General features: G+C 33.7%; 2 protein-coding genes across 3 annotated transcripts in view; both read left to right on the top strand.

Annotated features, from left to right (window-relative positions):
• The window catches only part of LOC127806957 (uncharacterized), a 42933-nt gene extending 41073 nt beyond the window's left edge, over positions 1-1860 (top strand). The window contains exons 4-5 of the mRNA XM_052344585.1: positions 1154-1220; positions 1421-1860. Of these exons, the coding sequence (XP_052200545.1) occupies positions 1154-1220; positions 1421-1474 (121 nt within the window). The 3' untranslated portion in view covers positions 1475-1860. The remainder of the gene's footprint in view (positions 1-1153; positions 1221-1420) is intronic.
• Positions 1861-6985: 5125 nt separating this feature from the next.
• LOC127806754 (serine carboxypeptidase-like 49) lies at positions 6986-14411 on the top strand. 2 transcript variants are annotated; one of them, XM_052344247.1, is made up of 9 exons: positions 6986-7466; positions 9606-9774; positions 11621-11740; positions 12288-12431; positions 12506-12659; positions 12979-13067; positions 13304-13562; positions 13706-13839; positions 13936-14411. In XM_052344247.1, the coding sequence occupies exons 1-9, from the start codon at positions 7159-7161 to the stop codon at positions 14062-14064; spliced, it is 1506 nt and encodes a 501-aa protein (XP_052200207.1). In that variant the 5' UTR covers positions 6986-7158; the 3' UTR covers positions 14065-14411. The 2 variants fall into 2 exon arrangements, with proteins under 2 accessions (XP_052200207.1, XP_052200209.1); XM_052344249.1 differs by lacking the exon at positions 6986-7466 and adding an exon at positions 7564-7592.
• Positions 14412-14862: the final 451 nt, after the last annotated feature.

Below are 14862 nucleotides of genomic sequence, written 5' to 3'. Positions count from 1 at the left end.
ACAAAGTTAAAAAAAAAAAACAAGACTACTTGCAAAATGGAATATCAATGGAGCGGCAAGAGGTGAATGCCTAAATAAATAAATTGGATAATATGCACTATTGCTATGCCTATAGGCTGTATCATCTGCATCAGTTTACTTCAAAGGATGGTTTTCTTGGTTTCTTTTCACATTTTTTTTTTGGAAGGATATTAATCTACTTGCTCTGTTCTGAAGTTGTCGAACTTGCATATATATATATATATATAATTCGATATCTTAATTATGACTAATATGTTTTTGCGAGTCCTGACCTGAGTGAAACAGAAAAAAAAAAAAGTGTTCACCATAATCTGAGATATACTAAGACTAAATTTATAGAACTTATACTTGTCAGATAAGAATTTTTCAATCATTATCTGTAAAATAAAAGGTTCAAGTTTTGAATAAAAATAGTAGTCCAAGTGCCATCTTAATTTTTACTATAAATATAGTGAAAGTTAAAAGAATTTGTTATGATCTGTTTGATTGTGGGCAATGAGTATTGTTCTTTTCATATTCACCTTCCAATGAGAATGTTCACAGTTTGGTTTATATTAAATACCTTAAGACGTCCATAACTTTTCTTCATGGAATGTTTTTTTTGTTGATAGAGAGGTAAGAAAGAGAAAGAGAGAAGAGAGAAATACAAGGACAAAAAAGAATAGATTAAAGGCCAATATTCAAGCAGTTTTTTCCTTTGTCCTAATAGCTAGCCTGTGTTACTTAATATAGGGAGTGAGAGTTCATGTTTCCTCAAGTAGTTATCATAAAATTACAAAGCGTCATCTTTATTCTAGCTAATTACAGGAATCCCACTGAGAGTTAGCCTATATTTGATTTGTTTGATATCTTAATCATGTTGTGTTTTGTATGAATTGAAGATGCTAGGTGTGGGTTGCAGCATTAGATAGATATGTGGGTTGCAACCATCAATACCTTCCCTTATTGAAATTTCTGACATAATGGCAACAGCATTTAGAGAATAGCCTTAAAATAATGAAAAATGTGTCCTACACCCTGGACAGAGTTGTGTGTGGCTCCCTTTTTGTTTGTGATTGTCTATCATATTATTGAATGATGCATCTTAGTTCTGGCTCAATGCCTAACATTCATATATGATTTTCTTCTGCAGCTGGTCGACAACTTATGAGGATTTGCTCTGTACTAATGTGCCTTTTCCCAAGCCAATTCCATTACCTGTAAGAAAAAAAAAATCCCAAAATAAAAAGGGAATCATTCATGTGGTTTGAGTTTGTGTAGGTAGAGAGAGACTAGAATATGAGATATTATACAACATAGAAGCATCTAAAAGAAAAATAGTTGGCATTTTGGTTCATAGAAACTTATACCACTTCTCCTTTTGTCATGCTAATGTAATTTTGATTGTTGGAGTTTGCAGGAGATGGTAGATTTTTTAGTTGATATTTGGTATGATGAAGGCCTTTATGAATAGACGATCAGCTGTACCACTATTTATTTGCAGATCATTGGGGGTGAAATCGTGCGTACTCATCATAATTTGTGAACCCCCTGAGAATAATCTCAGACTTTTACAGATTTAGTCGATTATTCTCTTTATGGATGATAGAAAAGCCTTGAGGAAGTTCTCCAGTATTTGGTAAAGACATTGTTGTTAATGCAGCTTTTACAATGTAGAACTTAGAAGGATCAGCAAATAGGAGTTTGCTTGACAGGGTAGCTGTTGTTGTGCTATAACAAGATGTAATTTATTCTATTTGGTTCTGAAAACCAACAAAATGTATGTTAAACCTTAGATTTATGAAGGAAGGAATATTTATGTGGTTTTCAATTTGATTACACTAATTACTACAAAAGTGAATGGAGATGTGTGCATGCATTAGTCTGCCTGAATTTGGTCTTATTTAATTTGGTTGAAGGGAGACCTGATTTTAATGATTTTCCTTCAATTTATTTCTCCTAGAAAGGTTACTTCCATGGTTTTTAAGTCATATCATGTTAGCATTTAGACCCAAAAGATGTAGCAACAAGGTAGAAATTAAAGTAAATCTGGGTTGTGTACCCGAATAGATCCACCCATAATGAGTTCGAATCCAGTACCAGATCTAGAACGGGTTCTGAATTTGCAATCGTTGTGTGTTGTTGCAGAATAAATTGCCAACGGCAGTTGAATTCTCTTCCTCTATTCATGGAGGAAGTGGATAGTTTAATTTTCTGTTGGAATAGAGTGTGAAACTCTCACCAAAACTTTGTGTGTGTGAGGCATTTAGGTTGTGGAAACAAATGATTTTCACCGTGATTTTGTTTCATATTAGTGATTTAACCACTTGATCCTACTTTTGTTGTGTTAACCAGGTAAGTTCGATTTTTCCAACATTGGTATTAAAGCATCCTTTGGTTGTTTTCTGGTTGGAATATGTGTATGTATGTTTGTGTTGAATGATATAAATACATAATACATACACACAGAATATGTAGTTTTTGTACAAAGATGTTTGGTTATATGTATACATTTAAAATCAAAATAAATATCGAAGACGAGAGAGTTGACGATGGCTATTCGTGAGGCTGACTGCCTTTTTTGTGAGGATCATCGCCGTCGTGTCTGCTCATCTTCTCCACGTCCGGCCCCTTTTATGGTGCCCGCAACAGCTGTTGATCGATTGTTTTCTTCGTCTTCTCCACGAGGGTTCGTGGTTGAGTATGGCAATGTTAGTGGAGGAGATAAACAGTCGTATTACTGGTTGTTGGTGGCTGGTGGTCCGTTGCTGGAAATGCATTCCATGTTTGTGAGTTTTTTCTGTTCTTCATGAACACAGAAAAGTGTTCTTGAATGTTGTTCGTGAAAGCTTTCCCACTTTTTTACTTTCTCTGCCATATTTGACTTTGTACATAACAGAGAAACAGTAAATTGAGGGCAAATGGAAGGGAAAGTGAAATGAAAATGCAGAGGGTTTATTAGTTTGTGTGCATTTTGTTTTCCTTAAGAGAAATTGAAATGAAATAATATTAGTTAATATTATTCAAGCCATTGTTCAGCTGAGCTACGTTGCGTTAGCTTCCTTAAGAGAAATTGAAATGAAATAATATTTTATTCTTGAGAGTTTCTTTAAACAAATTCTTTCATTGGTGAGAATTTTTTATTCTTGCATTTTGTCTTCACTAATATTTATTGTTATTAGTTAATAATAAAATAAATATTATTATTAGTTAATATTTTTTTAGTGACATTTTTTGAGGTTATTAATTAACCATAAGTGGATGTGTGCATAACATATTTTTGTTTAGTACAAAATTATTTAAAGAATTTGTTTGTCAAATTCTTATTTTTGTCATTTTTTCCTTTAATTCATTTTTAAGAAAATGACACGAATAAGAACCCCAAAAATCATTCAAACTGCTACTCAAAGAGTTTAGGTTACAAAAATGAAAAAGCAGCTAGATAATTATCGAATGATAGAAGATAAAATATACGTGAGCACATCATTACTATGTGCGACTTGATGCAAGAACTTATATTTGCCAACTGTAGAACATTACGAATTGAAGAAACACAATATCAATCTTTGCTTACCACGTTGTTGCCACATGACAAAGAATTAATAATATTTGGGAATATAGTCATCTAAGTTTTTGTGGGACATTGTATTTCTTCTTAAATGCATATAGAAAAAGAGAAATTATAATGGTTCTATATCCAAGTAGCTTACCAATTGATATTGTTAGTGATATTGCTCAAAGGACTCCTAAAGTCATTTTCGGTGATGTCATTCATGCAATTCCTCGTATAACTAGAATTATTGAGTAATGTGTTGCTCAATCTATATATATATAGTTTATTTTGTTTTTGTAACAAATTTCTAAACTATGTGTTTATCTTTTTATTTTATGAAATGAATTATGTTAATGATTTAATTTTTGTGATTAAATATGCATGTTCAATTATTAGTTATTTAATCTTTGTGATTAAATTTGTTTCAATAATTCCTTATTAAGTGGAATTTAATATTCTCAAAATTTGTTTTTTGAGGTAAAAAAAATTAAAATTTTCAATAGGTGGACAATTGGAATATGGGTGATGAATATTGGGAATGTAGTGAACTTTCGACTATATATCAGTTGAATATTTATTGTTAATTTTATTTAGTGAATATGTGTAAGGCATGACATTAATGAAATAAATCTTGTGTAGATTATTCTTAACAATGGCTTATTCAAAGAATATAATTGCTGATTTGATAAGAGGCAAAAACTTGAATGGAGATAATTATGAAATTCAGGAGTATGAAAATTCAGTATGTTCTTGAGGAACAAGGGTCAATAGAATCTCTAAATGAGGTTATGGTGGAACTTACTGGAAGAATCACTGCACAACATAGGAGGGACAAAGAGGCTTACAATGCCTGAAAAAAAAAAAAAAAATTCCATTGCTCGCATTATGTTGCTTAGTAGTATGGAGAATGATATTATGCGAGAATTCAGGAAGCATGAACTGGCACATGAAATGTGAAATGCTCTTAAAGAGTAGTTTGGGGCGACTTCAGTTACAAATGTACGATAATTAACCATTAAGTTTGATACTTATAAAAAGCGCCCAAACCACAACATGAGGCAGCATTTTCGAGAAATAACCAATATGGTCAATGAACTTAAGGATGCTAGTGTAAACCTCACTAATAAATAGCAAGTGCAAACTGTTATCTCCCTACCCCACAACTAGGAGCATATGAAAATTTACCTTATTCATAACGTGAACATAATGATAATGGTCGATGCTTCACGCCATTTGGAGTTAGAGGAGGACCGTATTGAGGCTTCTATACCTAATACTGATGTCTATATGATGGCATCTAAATCCAAAGGAATTTAAGAGTAAGTTTTCTTACAAAAGAAAGAAATAGAATTATATCCCAAAGAAAGGCAATTATGTCCAAGACGTTTTGGAGAAATTCAAAAAAGATTCACTTAAGTTAAATGATGAAACCTAAATTCCCTATTCCCTTAAATAATATATACATTTTTGTTATATTTTTTAGGTTTTCAAAGTTTAAAAATTCATTAGAGTTAAATCTCACCTACATTAAGTAAAATGCTTTGTATTTTGCCTTTTGTTTTTTAAAACATTAATTATAATATTCATATTAAATATATTTTTTATTATAAATAAAAATATTATTGTAGATGTCTAATCATACAAAAATTTATATATATAAAATAGAGTTATTTTTTATTAGAGAAAATTATACATCCTAATCCTAAGATTTAGGATTATTGCAAAAATTATCTTTGAAATTTAAAAAAATACAATAAGCATTTCTAAGATTTAATATTATTTTGCTTTTTTTTTTTCTTGTCATTACTTAACCCTAACTAAATATTTAAAAAAAATGACCAAATTACTTTTATAATTTAAAATTTTCTTCTTTTTCTCTTGTGTTTTTATTTCTCTCTTCTCATTTTATCTTATTTCCTAACAAAGGCCTATGGCGATATATTTTGCAATAATTTTTGTCTTTGTCTCTCAATTTGTCGACATTCAGATTTAGCCGACCATGATTTGTAGATCCATAATGAATCAATAAACCTAAATATAAAGAGGAAGAACAAAATAGAAAGGACACAAGAAATTTTTACATGGTTCGATCAGAATGATACCTATTCCACGGCTTTACTCTGGGTATTCCGGTAGAGTGACAGTATATGATTATTCTTGTTGTCCCTCTCCCTTTAATGATATTTTTTACCCCTATTTATAATGAGGGGTGTTTACAATTGCATAAGATATAAAAATATAAAGATGGTATAATGTGGGACAAGTAGTCCTTATCATCTGTATAAAATCGGGAGTGAGATCCTCATTACGAGAGATATGGCTTGCCTCAGATAAAGTGAGTGAGTTCCTGCCTCCGGCTGTTCAGTAACTTTGTTGTCTATGTGAGCTGAAGGATTTAAATTAGCGAGCGAAATGGTTAGACCAGTGAGCTAGAAGCATTATTGGGAGCTCGTTGGGTATTTCGTTGAAACCTTGTTAAGAGCTCGCTTGAAGCTCGCTTGGTTTCGTGGCATAAGCTCGGATTTCAGCGGTGTATGAGTTTGCTTTGACGAGCTCGCTTGGGTCTTTTGAACTTTAGGTGATTGGGCCGACTTACTGGACTGAGTTTAGCCCACAAGAAGTGATACGAAAAATATGTATAACACTATCTTACTTTGTCTCTGTTTTCCTCTCACAAAAAACTCTAGATTCATTTGTCATAAAATATCAAATATTTGAGATTCAATCCAAATAAGTAATTAGTTACAAGTTGATAATGAACCCAATGGCTTCATTGCTATTTTTTTATTAAAAAATTAAAGGAGAGATGAAAAATAATAAAAAATAAAATAATTATTTTATCTCTTTATTTAATAACATAAAAAATTATTATTATTTTTAGACCAACAATAATGATAATTGTAAATTTCTCTTTCTTATAAATGTAAAGAGTAACACAAATTAAAAATAAGATATAAAAGAGCAATTAAGATGATTTACCACTTGACAAGTAGATAAATAAATTCACTTGCAACATAATTAAATAAAAAGGAATTATTTTTTTAAGAAAATGAGAAAATATGAGTGAGTAATCTAGTAATACTATTTAATTGTAATTTGAGATGATGGGTAGATTAGCTACCTAAATAAATGCACATTGCATTTGCCTTTACACATAAATTTAATCCAAGTATGTAATATTCCATTAATCTTTGTCTTAATTGCTATAAAAAATTGAGACATGGTCCAAATATTTTTCTATAAGAATATAAATATTCATAATTAAACTAATAATGGAAGCCATGGTCCCAGGATGTGGCGGGCCAGGCCTGACCTTGGCACCTCTTTCCTCATTTTCTTTTTTAGGGCTGACACTGTGCTTTGCTTGAGGGGAAAGCAAAAAATGCTGTTTCCATATATCTTATTTGCATTCTGCCCCAGTGTTTAAAATTTATTATGCTTCGACCCCCTTATTCCCTTATTCATATCATCCTCATCCCTTTCCCACCAACCATTCTCCCCTTCCAGCCGCTGTCGTCGGCCTCTTTTTCAATCTTTCTCGCTCTTCTCATCCAGAGTACATTTTCTGGCTAGTCCAAAGATTTCCACAGAGAGGGAGGGGAGAGATGAAGGGTTTGATCTGTTTATCTTTTCTATTTCTTCTTCTTCTTCTATCTCCTTTCTCTTTGGCGACCCTTCGCTTTCCTCCGAATGCGAGGCTCCCGTCGATTCAGGCCGGGGAGATGATCAGGGAGCTCAATTTGTTCCCCAAAGAAGACATCAACGTCGTCGATCGCTATGCTTCTGAGCCGGCCGGCCCCGGGATCGTCGAGAAGCGCTTCAGGTTCCCCAATCTGGCCGACCCCAGCGTCACAGTCGACGACCTTGGTCACCATGCCGGGTACTACAAGATTGAGCACTCTCATGCTGCCAGGTGATTCCCTAAACTCTCGAATGTTGAATTTTTTGTAACTTGGAAGCAGGTAACCGTGATCTTGTTTGTCGTATTGCCTAGGGTTTCGGACTTTTTTTTGCAGGGGTAGTTCATGGGAGGATGGAGGTAATATTTTTAGTTGATGGAATTTTGGTGAGCTAAACGTGTTTGGATTTCTGGTGGGGACAACATGAATAGATAGTTGTCATGAAATTTCTTTATTTGGTTACTTATCTGATGTGTGGTATAAATAACTTTCTTCTCATTCTTTTTTCATGAAGTCGAATATATCACTGTTCCAAGCTAAAATTAGTATTATCTTCTCTTCTGATCTAGGATTCAAGCGGTCAACATATGTCAAGGATTTGTTCGGCAGAGAGTGACTGGGGTTGGGAGAGGGGGATGGAATGGAAATGGGTGGAAGAGTTCTTCGTGTTTGGGAGAGATAATTGTAAAGGAATGGAATGGAAATGAATGGAAACACTTTCTATCGATTCTCCTTCCCACCTCTACTTTTTATCTCCTTCAAATTGGGGAGAATGGATGGAAAACTTAATTACGTGTTTTGACAACATTAGCCTAAATAGTTTCTTAATTTTTTTTTTCGAGATGGGTAACGATGGTCAATTTGTTGTTGGATATCCTTCAATTCCATTCATTTTCATTTCTCACCCAAAAAAGGATAAACATTTTATATTGCTTTTCATCTCCTACACTTCCAAACAAAAAGAACGTTTTTTACATTCTATTCATTGTCATTACTTTCCATCCATTTCTTTCTGTCCATGGTTTAGGAGAGTAGGGTATGGAAAGTAAAAAAGGTTTTTCCTTATTTGGGATAGCAATGGAAATGGATCTAATGAAATGATACCAAACAACAAATGACTTTGATACCCTTTTAGTAGAAAGTAGACTATTATAAAATCAAAGGCAAATTTGTAACTTCTAAAAAATTATTAAGGTTAATGTTTGTCAAAACATATAATTAAGGTCATATTCTCTTTGTTGTTTTTAGGTCATTTTCAGTTTTTAATTTTCCAAAACAATGTAAATGTGTTTACTTTCATATTTTCAAAAACGCATTTTTGAAAACAAGGAAAATTTATGTAAAGAAAACTCAAAACAATAAAAAGTCATTTTGGCTGTTTTCATCACAAACACGCTCAAAATTTTTAAAACGTGAAAAATGTTACAAACAAAAAGAACTTGTTTTCAATAATATCAAAACAGACACTCAAAATACAAAATTAAAAATGAATTCAAAACTGAAAATTAAAACACGAAGAGAACAACCCCTAAGCTTTTGATTCATTTCTATTCCATTCATTCTCTCCTAATTCAGGGGATATAAAAAGTATAAATTTGAAGCAGAATGGATCGGAAGTGTTTCGATCTATTTTCATTCATTCTATTACTATTGTCTCTTCCAAACAAGGAGAACTCTCTTCCTTCCATTCCAACCCCCTCTCACCCCTCTCCCAAACGAAAAATATTTTTACTATTTACAATATAATAATATTGATATTGCTATTATCAAAATATTAATTATCATTAGTTAATTATGATTTTATATATTATTACTCAGTTTGGCCGTTTATTTATGTTTTTATTGTTTATAATACTAATAACGGTGATATTTTTAATATTATTCATTATTTTTAAATTTTTAATTAATATTTTTACTATTTTTCTTGATGTTAATATAAGTGCAATTAATATCGATTTTGTTTGGGCTAGAAACTCTTATTTTTCAGTTTGGATAACACAAAAGACACCCTTTTTGGGGGCAGAAATCCTAAAGAAATGTTTTTTAATAGTTAGTATAAATTTGAAAAACTAGAAAGCTACTTAATAGTCCCTTAATTTTGTTACACGTGGTTGTATCTTTAACTTGATAGCTCCTTATATCTTAAACTACTGAAGTTTAGTAAATGGTATCAACACTGATGTTGCAAGATTTCTGGATTAAGGATGTAATCAAACCCTATGGAGCATATACTAATATTTAGTTCTATTCTGCTGAAGGTTTAAACTTTATTTTCTATTTCCTCTGCCTATTTCTATTTATCTTGTTAGTTTGATTAATTTTTGACACTGCTTTCTTTCATGATGCTTATACTTCATGGGTTGTGTTTGCAGGATGTTTTACTTCTTCTTTGAATCACGCAACAGTAAGAAGGACCCTGTTGTCATCTGGTTGACTGGAGGGCCAGGTTGCAGCAGTGAGTTGGCCATGTTCTATGAAAATGGGCCTTTTACCATAGCAAAAAACTTGTCTCTTGTATGGAATGAGTATGGTTGGGACAAGGTACTGTTTCCTCTAGCAATTGAATCTGTGCATCAGGATTTAATATTGCAAGGTGGTTATTTGATTTTGTTTAATCCTTCCCTTCTAAGCTTGTGGTCATGTGGAGTGGCTGAACATAGGAGAAGCTATCATCATTTTTCTAGTTTATTTATATTATTGGTGGTTGTGAGTGTTTTGATTTTTGTTGGATGTAAATTCTTTATTAACTTAATGAAGTTTTATTCAAAATAAAATAATTACTCAATTTATTCTGTGTTCAACAAAGTTAATTAAACTGCTTATTTTCATATCATGAAGAGCATATCAACATTGCTTACAATTGCCACACTGGTTTGCAACTTTACTTTTTCTAAGGCAACTGAAATTTGTTTTATAATCTTTATGTATCTCTGTATGTTTATTGCTGATAATCCCTTAGTTTGAAATATCTGTAATTGCAACTGCCCACCTGGTGATTTGGGCTTGTGATTGTTGTTATTGTATCTGTAATTGCATCTGTTATTTCCAATTACATTGGGATGCACATGATTATCTGGTGGGAGTCCTTCAGAAACAGACACAGGCATCTTTACTTCTGTTCCTCCTTTTTTATTTCTTGATATGTAGCACGAGAAAATAAGTCGGGTAGGAGGTAACTTCAACGTGCTTGTTTACATCTTTATTATTGGAGGCCTCAACACTAATGCATCTCAGTTTTGTTTAACCCACCAACAATCTCCTCCTTGATTGTGTTGCCAATGTCTTTTCCTGAGTGAGAGGATTTGAACTTCAATGAAAAAACTTGTGATCAAGTTGAAGAGATCTAAATGAGTCTTTCTTCATGCCAGTTGAACTGCATGAAGAAATTCCTTCACTAGCATTCTTGTGTGAAATTTGAAGTCTATTTTTGATTTTGGGGTAATTTTAGTGGTATATACTCTTGCATTGTGGGAAATGCATATTTGGAGTAACATCCATGTAGTCTTTATTGTTGTTGACAACTGACTGTAAGACCAGAAGAGAGAGGGCTGCATTTAGCGTTCAATGCTGGTTGTGCTGCTTGTGATTTGGATTCAAGGGTACTTATTCTAGCATAGATAACTTTCATCATTAACCAATAATAATGACAATTATAATCTAATAGGTATCTTGCATCAGTACTCATTTTGTGATACGTTCACTGTACTGGGGTGGTTGCTTTGCAGTGGGAGGTACCTGTAGAGCTTGATGCTGGTTATTAGCTTCAAGCACAGGGTATTTATCATGCTTGTGTTGGTTTTACAGTTGGGGCCATTCTATGATTCCTCCATTCTATGATTCCTGGCTCTGAGTGGGAATGTGTCAAATGAATTTTTAAGGGCAGAACTCATTTTATTTGATTAACAAGTAAATATGCAAGTTATAATTGTTTAGAACATAAAAACATTCAACTCAGATGTTGAATAAACATGCGGTATGTGCCAAATCTGTGACCGGTATAGCAAGTCCAACCACCCAGCAAAAAGAGTTCTAGCTGAAAGATGATTGATCTGTAAGGATTCCTCATAAAAGGATGAAAAATATTATTTGCATAAATTTTTTTTTAAGCATAAACATTTTAAACAAGATGAGGCATAATGGGATGGATTGATAGTGGGTGGGGCGTTGAACAGGTATTACATAAATGGGTAGGATGGGGTTAGCATCCCCCGCCCATTCTCATGTTTTTATGTTATTCTACTATAGGACACAGGCACACACAGATTGGAGCTTTATGCACTGATGACTCAGAATTGCATAATTGAACTCATGTTAAATCCATTTTAGTTACCATCCACTTCTATTAAAAAGGAACAAATATAATATAATTGCTATGATGCTTCTGCAGGTATCAAATCTTCTATATGTAGATCAACCCACTGGGACTGGTTTCAGTTATAGCTCTGATAGGCGTGACATTCGACATGATGAAAAGGGGGTCAGTAATGACCTGTATGACTTTCTCCAGGTGTGTTTATTCAACTTCAACAAACTTTTTCTTTTTTTTTTAGCAACAAATACCAGTGCATTCTCCTCTTTATCACTGAAAGTTACTAAATAATACGAGGGCCAAAAATTTGAAGATTTGAAACCACATCTAGATTAATTGTGCTTAAAATCTTTGGATTGTATTTTGTATATTTTGTGGCAACATTTGTTTTGTTGCTGATCTGAAACTGCAGTCCATACTTCATATACTACTTTATCATCAAAATTTTGGGATGTATTTGTGATAATTTTTTCTTATGCGATGTTGTCTTTCCTGAATGATCTTGGCTTTTCTGTATGTTTTTATTTGGTTTTGTGATCGCTTGTTACCCATAAAAATTACCTACACCACCCATCGAACCCATCTTCTATCACTGATTTCTGACCCTGGCATGAAGAATGCTCAATATGATCTAAATATGCTTACTGGAAAACATTGTCTTCCAAATTTGTCAGCCTAAAGGTGTACCTAAAAAAACAAATATAATCCAAAAGCCACAATTAACTGATTCATTCGAATGATTTAGGCTTTCTTTGCGGAGCATCCTGAATTTGCAAAGAATGACTTTTATATAACTGGAGAATCCTATGCTGGGCACTATATTCCTGCTTTTGCTGCTCGGGTCCACCAAGGAAATAAAGCTAAAGAGGGGATTCACATAAACCTGAAGGTATATGCCTTGAATTATTTTAATTTCAATATTTTAACTTGCCATTTGACTTGGAATTTGTATTGCTTGAACAGGGATTTGCCATTGGTAATGGGCTTACTGATCCTGGGATTCAGTATCAAGCATACGCAGATTATGCATTGGAGATGGGAATTATTAAGAAATCTCAGCATGATCGCATCAACAGATTGCTGCTTCCCATCTGTGAAGTAGCAATAAAGCTTTGTGGTAATGCTTTATTTGGTATTCCTCCTATTTTTATTATGTCAATAGGGTTTGTTCTTCTTTATTCTTTTTTCTGGCTTTTTTCCTTGGTCTGCATTTTCAAGGTATTGCTATCTTTAGCTTATATCTTTGCTAAGTTGGTTATACTATTTGTTCCTCATGATTCTTAAAAACCTTTTTATCTTTTCCCATCAGGGGCTTTTGTCTTTCTGTTCTAGGATTTAAGATTGATCTAGAAATCTACCTAGATGATCCCATGTAGGCTTGGTTGTTGATTTTCTTGTTGTGTTCTAAAGCTTAAGATCTGCCTTTTTTATTTCAGGGACGGACGGTACAGTTTCTTGTTTCGCTTCTTACTTTGCCTGCAATGTTGTATTCAGTAGTATCTTGGCCATTGTTGGTGATGTTAATGTAAGAAAATTCACAACCTCTAGCTTCATTAGTTACCTAGTGCTATCTTGGGATGCTTTGAGAACACTTTCTTACACCTGAAAAATGTGGACTTGATGAGGCTCAGTTTTTTTATTAAGAAAACCTTTGTTTTTTCCTTCCAATCACTTGGCTGACAAGATTGTGGATTATGAGTTGTTGAGGACATAAAGTTAAGTTAGAAAAAGAATTGATGTCTCTGATGTTCCTACCTGCAGTACTATGACATCAGAAAGAAGTGTGAAGGCAGCCTATGTTATGATTTCTCAGACATGGAGAAATTTCTGAACCAGAAAACTGTCAGGGATGCTCTTGGAGTTGGGGACATAGAATTTGTTTCCTGCAGCCCGTCTGTCTACCAGGCCATGCTTGTGGACTGGATGAGGAACCTTGAAGTTGGCATTCCAGATCTTCTCGAGGACGGAATTCAGTTGCTTGTGTATGCTGGAGAATATGATCTTATCTGCAATTGGCTTGGTAAGGCCTTGCGGGGTTTTAACTCTCCGTTTTATAGAGTAAAATTTCTACATAAACACATATCAAGCTAAATAACAAACGTTTTATGTACATTGGAAGGTTTCCCTTGCATGCTAAGCTGGTAGTAAAATTTCTTCCTGCAGGCAATTCAAGATGGGTTCATGCCATGAAATGGACTGGTCAGAAAGAGTTTGTGGCATCTCCAGAAGTTCCTTTTGCAGTCGATAGTTCTGAAGCGGGAATATTGAAGAGCTACGGGTCTCTCAGTTTCCTCAAGGTCTAATCTATCCTTCCTAAAAATTTTCATGTTCTTGTGTTTATATGTATACTGATGTTTTTCTGTGGTCGTGTATGTGTATGTATCGATAACCAGGTCCACGATGCTGGTCACATGGTTCCCATGGATCAGCCTAAGGCTGCGCTTGAGATGCTAAAGAGGTGGACCCAGGGCTCGCTTACAGGTGCCACAGCTGCATCAGAAGGCTTGGTGTCTTCAGTGTAGTAGGTCGTCCCTAAGTTGGCTTCTCGACATCTGAATGCATTTGTAAATAAATGCAAACAAGAGCTAGATATAATCTATCTTCATCTTCAACAAATGGATCCCCGCCCCGCATGTTAACGTTGTCTTGCTAAATCTTTTTGGAACATGAATGAAGAATGATTAAGCAAGAGAGACGATGCATATTGGTTTGGTACACCTACCCTGATGAGATATTGTTTGAATTGTTAGTCGTGCACCAAGGTAGTAGGATTCATATTGGAGTACAGTAACTTGAATTGAATGGCTTTTGGGTTTGCTGGGTCATTTCATGGCTCTTGCTCATGCTGCAATTAATGTTTGATTTTATATGATTGTTTTTCTCAATGGGTAGCTTAGATTGTGAATCTAATAGTCTAATGAAGAATATATATATATATATATATACAATGTTATATATAGCTCGGAAATCATCATCAAATTCACCAAGATTCATCAAGCCATTATTTACTTTCTAGGGAACTCTTTTAAGGATTTTCCCACCGAAATTTCTTTTTGTTTCCTTTAATGCTTCGTTCAAACAAGCTCATAGAAAACAAAAATGAAAAATGATTTCATTTCTTGGTTTGATTTTATTCCCATATGTATTCGTAAAGTGCGATTTTGTTCACCCTATTTTAATGGGTTAATGTTACCCCCTTGGTTTTTTTATTTTTAGGGTGGGGGAGGGAAGGGGCTACCTTATTTTTCTCTCTTCCATTCCTTTGCTCTCGTCGCTTTCCTTCTACCATCGACCCTTTTGTCGTCGTCTTGTTTTTGCAT

Source organism: Diospyros lotus, chromosome 7 (genome assembly GCF_014633365.1).
Source record: "Diospyros lotus cultivar Yz01 chromosome 7, ASM1463336v1, whole genome shotgun sequence".
Lineage (NCBI taxonomy): Eukaryota > Viridiplantae > Streptophyta > Magnoliopsida > Ericales > Ebenaceae > Diospyros > Diospyros lotus.
The sequence above is the reverse complement of the archived record's forward strand: the minus strand, read 5'-3'. Positions and strand labels throughout refer to the sequence as shown.